Here is a 10,300-nt window from a genome sequence, read left to right as displayed (position 1 = left end):
ATTCCTGCCTACCCTCCACCCAGCTTCCCCTAATGTTAACATCGTATGTAACCCGGTAAGATGATGAAAACCAGCAAAGAAATACGGGTACAATCTTACTAACGAACTTACAGACCTTACTGAAGTTTTACCATGAGCGTCCACGATCCCACCCAGGATCACTCGGTGAATCTCATCGTCAAATCACCCTGGCGTCCTTCACTCTGGAACACTTCCTCAGTCTTTCCGTGTCTTCCATGACCTTGACATTTATGAAGAGCACTGGCCAGGGATTTTGCAGAAGGTCCCTCAGTTCTGATCTGTCCAATGTCTGCTCACGGTTGGACTGGGGTGCGTTTTTGCCCAGAATCCCATGAGGGTAATGTTGGTGAGGGTAACCAGTCCTTCTCGGTGTAGGATGTCAAGAGACTCAGGAAGTTGCTCTATCTCATCACCAGTGATGTTAACCTTGATCACGTGGTTAGGACAACACCACATTTCGCCCCTGGAAAGTTACCTTCTTACCTTTCAAATCTGTAAATATCGTGGGAGGGTTACTTTGATAACATGTAACCAGCCTGTTTCTCCTTAAACTTTCACCCACACGTTCTAGCATTCTTCCACTGATTGGATACTTAGACCCTTTATCTTATCTCCACATTGTCTTGTGAAACTTTCTCATTCATTTGTTTGAACCTTTTCTTCCTCTGCTGGACAGAGCCTCCTAGAGGGTGGGGGCTGGGTCTGTCCCGGTCGCTCCTGTGTCCCCAGTGCGTGGCGCACACACACAGCAGGTGCATAAGCAAATATGTGATTTGAAAGGACACCAAGCAACAAATCCCAGGTGCTCATGAAGTATGATTTGGTGGCACCCCAAGGATGTTCTAGAAGCGAAGGCCTTCCCTCACTTCGGGCTTCCATTCAAATGTCCCCACCTCGGGGAGGCCTTCCCTGAGTGCCCCAACTAATGCTGCCTGATTTCCTTCATAGCACGTCCCACCTTGAAATTATTTCTTTGGATGGTTGATGGTTTATTCATTCAGTTAATTTGTGTCCTGGCTATCTCCCCTCCTCTCAGCTAGAATATAATCTCTGTAAATTCAGGAGTTTTGTCTTGGTCACTACTGTGTACCCATCACCTGGCACATCGTCCTGTGCAGACAGATCCCTCTCCTCAGCAATGTTTTCTGTCTTCACAAATTTAATTATTCTATCATAAAAACTGGGACCTCGGGCTTCCCTGGTGGCGCAGTGGTTGAGGGTCTGCCTGCCGATGCAGGGGACACGGGTTCGTGACCCGGTCCGGGAAGATCCCTCATGCCGTGGAGCGGCTGGGCCCGTGAGCCATGGCCGCTGAGCCTGCGAGTCCGGAGCCTGTGCTCCGCAACAGGAGAGGCCGCAGCAGTGAGAGGCCCGCGTACCGCAAAAAAACAAACAACAGAAAAAACAAAAACAAAAACTGGGACCTCGGAGAGGAAGAGTGGGAAGACACATGAAGCCATCTGACCTCAGACAGCAAGTCTGTGATGGGCAGCTGGATGCCTGGCCCAGCAAGGGCAGGAGGTTTGGGGAGCCTGGGGCGTGGAAGATGGTCCCTCCTCCTCTTAGCTGTGGCACTTGGGGAGGATGGTCCCGCCTTTGCATGCCAGCTTCCTCCTGGGAAAAGTAGGAAAAAGCACAGCCCCAAGCTCAAAAGACAGTGGGAAGGTCCATTGGCAATTGTGTTCAGAGACTGTTGGCTCTGCACTGACGCCCTTCATTTTACAGATGGGGAGGTGTGATGCTGAGACTGGGAGGGACTTACTCAGCCAGTAAGTGAGGGCTGTGTTGGGCCTTAAACCCAGCTCCCCTCTCTCACCATGTCACAGAGATGTGCCTTTGCTTTCAAGCTGACAAAACCCACTGTGGGTTATCTGCTGTGGGCCAGGTGTGGGACTGAGAAGTGGGGGATGAGAGAGAGGCAGGCAGAGAAAGACACAGAGAGACAGACAGACACACACACAGAAAGTAGCATGAGAGACAAGAAAAGAGAGTAAATTAGACAAGGAGACACAGGGACAAGGTGACAGAGACCAAAAAAACTTACATAGAGAGACAGGGACAGACAGAGACAGAGACAGAAATCTCCGGACAAGGACTTACAGCAGAGTCAGATAGTAACAAATAGAGATATTGACACAGAGGCATAGAAAGACTGAGGCAGAGAGAAAGTTAGAGAGATAGGGACAGAGACAGAGGCAGAAACAAAAGAGGCAAAGACAAAAAGCGACCCTGACTGAGACACAAAGATAGAGAAGGAGGGAGAGGGAGACAGAAATAGAGATACGTAGAGAGGAGAAACAGAGAGACAGAGGGGCCCAGGGCAGCCTTCCTGTGGATAACTCACTGGCAATTTATCGAGGACCCCTGGCAGACCTCCAAGTCCACCCCCCCTCCAGCTCAAGCCCCAGCCCCCTGGGGCCACACGGGTGTCCTGAATCGCAATCCTGCTGGATGGGTATGTGTACTGCATGCCCGCCCATGTATGTGCAAGTTTAGCATCCGATTTACAGGAGATGCACCAAGGAAGGAAGAAGATGTGACTCTGACTTCTGGAGAAATCAGAGTGAACACCGGCACATCTCGTCACCCCATCTGATATGTGCTTTATAACTAACAGTCAGAGGAACCAGCCGTCTATGGTATGTCCCCTCCAGCATAATCAAAGTAGGTTCTTGCTAGAAATATTTGGGGAAGGAGACAGCATGAAGCAGAAAAAGAAAATCAAACTTACAGTTGATCCTAGTGTCTTCTCCTATGAGGTTCTGGAAGACTCACAACTCCCCTATGAGGTTTGTTGTGTGGGGATAGACACCCTCTCTCAGGCAAAATGAGGGATGTAACTGGCTCATGTAACAGGGGTACACGTTTGTATGGCCCTCAGGCTCCGATGGACTGAGGTGCTCAAATGATGTTTTTAGGACCTGGGTCTCTCCTGGCCTCTTTGTTCTGCTTTCTTGTGCATTCTTCTCAGGCAGCGTCTTAAGTTGGGTTTGCCTAGGAGCAGACCCCAAAACAGGGATTTGAATGCCAGTTACTTATTTTGGAAGTGATCTCAGAAAACACTGGGAGGGGAGTGGCAGGAGGGAGACAGGAAAAGGAAGGCAACCCATGAAGGAAGCATTGTCAAGAGCAAGTTATCATGGGGACAGTTGGGGCCCAGTCTCACTGGGGGCCTCTAGGAGATGGTGAGGGATGTGCACCCCAGAGTTATCTCATTTGAGGAGCAAGAGATGGGGCGTTTGTCCACTCGCCTCCATTTTCCATTGTTTCTGGGCTGCTCCGCAGGGTGTTAATTCCCTGGCACACCAGAAGAGACTTCAGAAGGAGTGCCACCTGGGACTTCCCTGGTGGTCCAATGGCTAAGACTCCACGCTCCCAATGCAGGGGGCCTGGGTTCAATCCCTGGTCAGGGAACTAAATCCTGCATGCCGCAATTAAGACCTGGTGCAGCCAAATAAATAAATATTAAAAAAAAAAAAAAAAAAAAAGGAGTGCCGCCCTGCCAACACCTTGATCTTGGACTTCTGGCCTCTAGAAGCACAAGATAATACATCTGTTCTCAGCCACCCAGTTTATGGTACTTTTTTACAGCAGCCCTAGGAAACTAATACACCCTATTTATCAACTGCCCATCTTTGGAGAACTCTTTCTTGACCTTTTCCCCTACTATCATGCACCTGTTCCTTTATTTACCAAATACTCCCTAAGGATCTACATTTTGTCTTTCTTTAAAATGAAAATTTTGTGAGAGTCATAAACGAAAAATCCATATATCTTGCCGCGAAGGGATGGGACTCACAAGAAACAAAGACACAGAAAACAAAACGATGTTTTAAAATGCCAATGGGGCCAAGGACCTGTCTCTTAGGGAAATTAGCAATTGCCAGCAAGACATTAAAGACTGTAGCACCAAACAAGTCTTTCTTGAAGTAAGCCCCAGGGGGAGACATTCATGGTCACCTTCCCTTTTGTCCTTCACACCCACTCACTCATTAGGGATATTGTCCCCTCTTAGTCTCTCTGTCCCATTCCCCAGTCCCTCCCCTGATGCTACAGCTGCTTCCGTGGCTTCTCCACCTCTTTCTCTCTCTCTCCAACCCACCCTCCACGCAACAACCAGAGGGTTCTTTCAGAAACATAAATCTCTTTTTTATTTCAGGAGGAATAAGTGAATTTATTCCCGTCGTAAAAGATGCAAACAGTGCAGAAACATATAGAGCGGAAATGGGAAACAAAATCCAGTCACGTCCTGCCTCTACTCTAAACTTTCTATGGCTCCTCGTCATTCTCTGTGTAAACCCCAAGGCCATCGACATTCAAGGTTTGGGTCTGGTCCTGCCCTTCCTTCCCCCGTCTCTCTCCTATCCTTGAATAAGACCCTCTTTTTAGCCACTCTGAATGGCTTGTCATATCCAACCATTCAGCCCTCTCTCTCTCTCTCTCTCTCTCTCTCTCTCTCTCTCTCTCTCTCTCTCTCTCTCTCTATCTCTCGCTCACCTCAGGACCTTTGCACATGCCATTTGCATCCCCAACGTGCTCTTCTCTGCCCCCTTACACCAACTTCATCCTTACCCTCCAGTCTCAGTGCAGTGACACCTCAGGACCTTTGCACATGCCATTTGCATCCCCAACATGCTGTTCTCTGCCCCCTTACACCAACTTCATCCTTACCCTCCAGTCTCAGTGCAGTGACACCTCAGGACCTTTGCACATGCATTTGCATCCCCAACATGCTGTTTTCTGCCCCCTTACACCAACTTCATCCTGACCCTCCAGTCTCAGTGCAGTGACACCTCACGTTTTTTTGGCCTCACCCAGATGCAGACCCTAGGACAAGGATTCCATTGTGCATTCACTTCTACAGCTGCAATAACCAGGGGATACAAAACAACAGAAATTTATTCCCTCACAGTTCTGGAGGCTGGAAATCCAAAATCAAAGTATCAGCCCAGTTGATTCCTTCTTGCAGGTTCAGAGGGAAAATCTGTTCCGTGCCTCACTCCCAGCTCCTGGTGATTGCTGGCCACCCTTGGCATCCCTTGGCTAGTAGACACATCCCTCCAATCTCTGCCTCTGTTGTCACATGGCCTTCTGCCTGTTTCACTCCTGTGTCTCTTCTCTATCATTGGCCGAGGGCTGCTCTGGGAGGTATTAGACAAACTGAGAAAACTTAAAGAATAAGTAGCCAGCCTGGCAAAGTAAGGTTGAGGAGAGAGAATTCTGTTCCCGGCAGAGGGAACAGCATTTGCAAAGTTCTAGAGGTCAGCAAATCATGATGCATTTAGAACATTGAGAAGCACTGAGGGGACTTTCCTGGTGGCACAGTGGTTAGGAATCTGCCTGCCAATGAAGGGGACACGGGTTCGAGCCCTGGTCTGGGAAGATCCCACATGCTGAGGAGCAACAAAGCCCATGCACCACAACTACTGAAGCCCATGCACCTAGAGCCCATGCTCTGCAACAAGAGAAGCCACTGCAATGAGAAGCCGATGCACCGCAACGAAGAGTAGCCTCCGCTCGCTGCAACTAGAGAAAGCCCACGTGCAGCAACGAAGACCCAACGCAGCCAAAAATAAATAAACAAATAATTTTTAAAAAAGAAAGAAAAGCATTGAGGCTTTGGAGATTGGCAGGGGCTTGACCATGGGAGAGCTTGTAGGACACAGAAAGGAACATGGACTTTATCTGGAGGGCAATGGAGAGCCATGGGAGAGTTTGGAGCATGGGAGAGACCAGAGGATTGAGATTTTAGAAATATCCCTGGCTGGCATGTGGTGATGAACTGAACAGGTTGTGAACAGGAGGCAGGTCTGTTATGGGAGAATGAAAAAATTCATACCCTATGCTGAATGCCAATCAGGCATTCTCTCATTTAATTCTCATACCACCAGCCCTACAAGACAGGTTTCTCATCATTACACCCATTTTACAGATCTGGAAGCTAGGGCCCAGAGAGCTTAAGTGACTTATCTGGCATCACACAGCTTGTCAATGACAGAGCAAGGAATCAGGGCTTGAGTAGGCTGCCCAGCCAGGTGGCAGACTCACGGTGGGAGATTTGGGTATGAGGAGTTGGGGGGTCATGAGGCCGATGGCCAGGGCTCTGGCTGAGGGATGAGGGACAGCTGGAGACCCTGCTAGAAAGGAAGAGCTGACCTGAGAGAATAAAGCCAGTGCAGGTAGTCTACCAGGTGCTGAGGACTTGGACCACCCACTCCTGCCAGCCCAGCCCTGACCTTGGCACTTCTCTCTCCCCCCATATCAAGTCAGTTAGACTCTGAGGACATATGAACTGAGAACCTGAAGGGTGAGAAAGAGCCGAGCACAGGGAGAAAGGGCATTCCAGACTGAGGGAACAGCCTGTGCAAAGGCCCTGAGGCAGGACCGGGCCTGGTGTGTTGGAGGCACAGCAAGGAGACCCATGTGTCTGGAGCAGAGTGAGTGAGGGGAAGAGAGGGAGGATATCTCGGATTTGGGCTCTAAGACCTCATGGGCAGAGGGTGCCCTGAACAAGTCTGAGTCCCCTGGAAATCTCGAAAGGGGGGAAAAATTAGCCCCTTCCTCAGTGGGTCCCTAGGAGGCTTGGGGAGATGATGTTGGCAGAATGTGAGTATGAGGGCCGGATCCAAGCCACGGGGTGGTGGTGGGGCAGCCGCCAGCCCACTTTGTGGCACCTCTGGGCCTTACGAGGTCCAGGAGCTGGGGATGCTCTGAGACTTTCAGAAGTTTTTGCGAAGGTTGCCCAGCCCCCCAGGTCAGAGCCCCAGGAATTCTGTCTTGGTGGGGGGTGTGGGTGAGGGACCAGGATGTAACAGGACGATGTCACAGAGGCCGGGGGCATCTAGAACTCTGGGGGCTCCTGGTCTCAGCGTCATCTGCTAGGAAGGCCGCCTAGGTAGGTCAGCTCCTCCTGGGACCAGCCTTCAAAGACACAATGCACGCTGGGCTGCCACCAGGAGCTGTTTCTGTCTAGGGCCACGCAGGTCCCAGCTGCTCTGCCTAACTGCCTATGAGCCACCCGTTCAAGCTCCATTCACACCCCAGCCACGGGCCCCCTGGGAGGTCCTGGAGATGCCTGGAGGCCTCCTGTCCATGGTCCCCAGCGGGACCTAGCTCCACACCACAGCCAGAGAAGGAGGGGCTGGCCATGGGGCAGCCCTGGCCAGTCCTGGCCCTGGGGGCAGTCAGGGTCTCAGTGATCCTTCTGGGGCTGCTGGTGCCCACACAGGCAGTGGTGCAAGCCGTGCTGGATGGTAACTCAAGCACCGTGGAGTTTGCGGACCTGCCGGCCCTGTTCGGGGTGCCCCTAGCCCCCGAAGGTGTGCGGGGCTACCTGACGGAGGCCAGACCGGCCAACGCGTGCCATCCCATCGAGGGCCCGTGGCTGGGCAACGGCTCCCTGGGCGCCATCGTGCTGATCCGCCGGTACGATTGCACGTTTGACCTCAAGGTGCTGCACGCCCAGCGGGCTGGCTTCCAGGCGACCATTGTGTACAACGTGCGCTCTGACCACCTGGTGCTCATGGCCTATGTCTACGAGGACCTGCGGCGCCAGATCACCATCCCCTCGGTGTTCGTGGGCGAGGCCACCTCCCAGTACCTGCAGGTCATCGTGCGATGCGACAAATTGGCCCACGTCCTCCTGCTGCCCGACCACCCGCCCTGCCCAGACCTGGACTGCCACCCCATGCTGGCCATCTCCTGGGTGCTGGGCTGCACCCTGGCCCTGCTCACGACCGCCTTCCTCGTCCTGCGATATCTATGGAACTGGCTGTGGGCCTGGTGGGCCCGCGGGCAAGTGGTCAAGGCGCGGGCCAGCCAGAGGGCCCAGGTGAGCACTTTCACAAGGCTTCACGACCTGTGTGCCATCTGCCTGGATGAATACGAGGAAGGTGACCAGCTCAAGATCCTGCCCTGCTCCCATACCTACCACTGCAAGTGCATCAACCCCTGGTTCTCCCAGCCCACCCGGCGCTCCTGCCCTGTATGCAAGCAGTCGGTGGTCAGCACAGAGGACGGCTCTGACTCCACCGTCGGCAGCTATGGGGACGAGGAGGACCCCTCGCTGCCTGGTCACCGCCCCCCGATCTGGGCCATCCAGACCCGGCTGCGCTCCCGGAGGCTGGAGCTGCTGACCCGAGCCAGCGCCCCCCACCGCTGGAGTGCCACCTCCATGGGGACAACTGAGACCAGCGAATCCTTGGAGGGGCCTCCAGAACCCCTCTGAGGCCCGCTGCCCCTGGCTGGCGGAGATTGGGGCGGGGAGGGTAGAAGTGAGGAGTGTTTCTAGTCTGGAGACTAGATAATAAAGTGGGTTTGAAAGCCGATTCTTGCCCTGGCTGCTGTGGGGCGGACTGGCCCCTCATGCCACGCGTGTGGCAAGCTGAGCCTAAGGCTGGCTCCTGGCATCTGTGGGCGAGTGAGGGTATATGGGGGTGGGGGGGGGGCGGTGTTCTCAGGGCTGCTGTGTGCATCATGTCCTTGGTGGCCCTGCGACGGGGCCCCTGTGCCTCTGTTCCAATACTGGGCACGGGAGCGGCTGATTTCCCATATGCTTATTATTCATTTAAACCTTAAACAAAAAATAAACTTGTTACTTTGGAATAATTTTAGCTTTACAGAAAAGTTGCAAAGGTACTAGAGATGGTTTCCATGGACCCCTTGCCCAGCTTCTCCTGAGTGTTCATGTCTTACATCAGCATAGCACGTTTGATTCAACCGAGAGAGCACCTTGGGTAGGTTACGATGAACTGAACTATGGATTTAATTTGAATTTCCTCAGCATTTCAACTATTTATAGTGGAAAGTGTCAAACACACCCAAGTAGAAAGAATGGAATAATGACCCTCCCCACGTTTACCCATCACTCAGGTTCAGTGATTATCTACTGGTCACTCTGGTCTCTATTCTTCCTCCTCTCTGGCTATTTTGATGCAAATCCCAGATGCTTTTTCATCTGTAAATGTTTCAATTTGTGTCTCTAAAGCAGTAGTTCTCAGCTGGGGTGGGGATGTTGTCCCCCGGGGACACTGGGCAGTGTCTGGGGACATCTGTGGTCGTCATGACTGGGGTTGGCTCCTGGCATCGAGGGCGTGGGACCAGGGAGGCTGCTCCCCACCCCACAGCGTCCAGGACAGCCTCACCTCAGAGAATGATCTGGCCTGCAGGTCCACAGTGCTGAGGGGAGAGACCCTGCTTTATAAGATAAGACCCCTTAAAAAACTCCGCTAACTCCAGTATCATGTCCAGAATAATGATTCCTAAATAGCGTCAAATATCCACCTAGGGAGCACATGGGAATGTGCACGTTTACAATATACAATTTTTTTAGGCTCTTTGAATCAGGATCTAGATAGAGTCTAGGGTTATTGCTGATGGTCTCCTAAGTCTCTGTTAATCGAGAGCTTCTCTTCCCATCTTTCTCAAATTTTCCTTGCAATTTGTTTATTTGAGGCCACCAGGTCATTCACGCTGCACAGATGTCCCATATCTGGGTTTTGCTGATTGGGTGTCCCTGTGGTGTCATTTCACGGATGCCTCCGTCCCCCGTAGCTTCTGTTAATTTGTAGTTGAATTCAGAGACCAGCTCAGATGTGGTTTAATTTTATGGCGGACAGATAAGGTGTTTCTTCAGGTCCCAGTGCATGCACTTCTCAGAAGGGTTGGGCCAGTGAAGGGGGTCTTCTAGGCAATGAATGAGGGGCAGATGCTAGGCTTGAGGCAAGCATGATCAGGAAGGTCCAGGAGGGAATATTGTATAGAATTTCTCAGAGGGCACAGTGTACGGGTGATAGTGGGATTTGGACCCGGTAGTCTGGTCTTGGTGGATTCATGAGGGAATGTCTGTGTTTAGTCAAATGTCTTCTTTTTCACACACAGGAGTGTTTTTCACTTGTGCTTTGCGGTCTGCACTTCACTACATAGCTGGGAACCTCCAAGGTAGTTCAGAGGAAGGGGGTCTCTTCTTGGATGGATGATGGCAGGGTGGGCTGCTGGTCACAGCTCTGGTGTGTATGGGGTGGGCAGGGGCACAGAGACGTGGGCAGAGGTCCTTGCACAGGATGCTTGGGAGATGGTAAAGACCTCCCACCCAACTTTTGAGGGACTTTGCTCCTAGCCTCATGGCCCTAAGGCTGCAAACGGAAGCTGCATTATCCAGAGGACACTGCCTTGGTCCCTGTGGATGGCCCAAAGCTGCCAAGAGCTGTGGAAGGCCAGAGCTGCCAAGCAGGGACAGGCCTCTCTGTCCAGCAGGCATGGGCTGGGATGAGGATGGAGA

The 10,300-nt window shown here is 52.2% G+C and overlaps 1 protein-coding gene across 1 annotated transcript in view; it reads left to right on the top strand.

Annotated features, from left to right (window-relative positions):
• Positions 1-8,248, top strand: part of ZNRF4 (zinc and ring finger 4) — a 69,715-nt gene extending 61,467 nt beyond the window's left edge. The window contains 1 exon segment of the mRNA XM_007460729.1: positions 7,005-8,248. Coding sequence (XP_007460791.1) covers positions 7,005-8,248 — 1,244 coding nt within the window.
• Positions 8,249-10,300: the final 2,052 nt, after the last annotated feature.

This window comes from Lipotes vexillifer, unplaced genomic scaffold, assembly GCF_000442215.2.
Source record: "Lipotes vexillifer unplaced genomic scaffold, Lipotes_vexillifer_v1.1 scaffold1011, whole genome shotgun sequence".
Lineage (NCBI taxonomy): Eukaryota > Metazoa > Chordata > Mammalia > Artiodactyla > Lipotidae > Lipotes > Lipotes vexillifer.
Note: the sequence above shows the minus strand (reverse complement) of the source record. Positions and strands in the feature narration are given on the sequence as shown.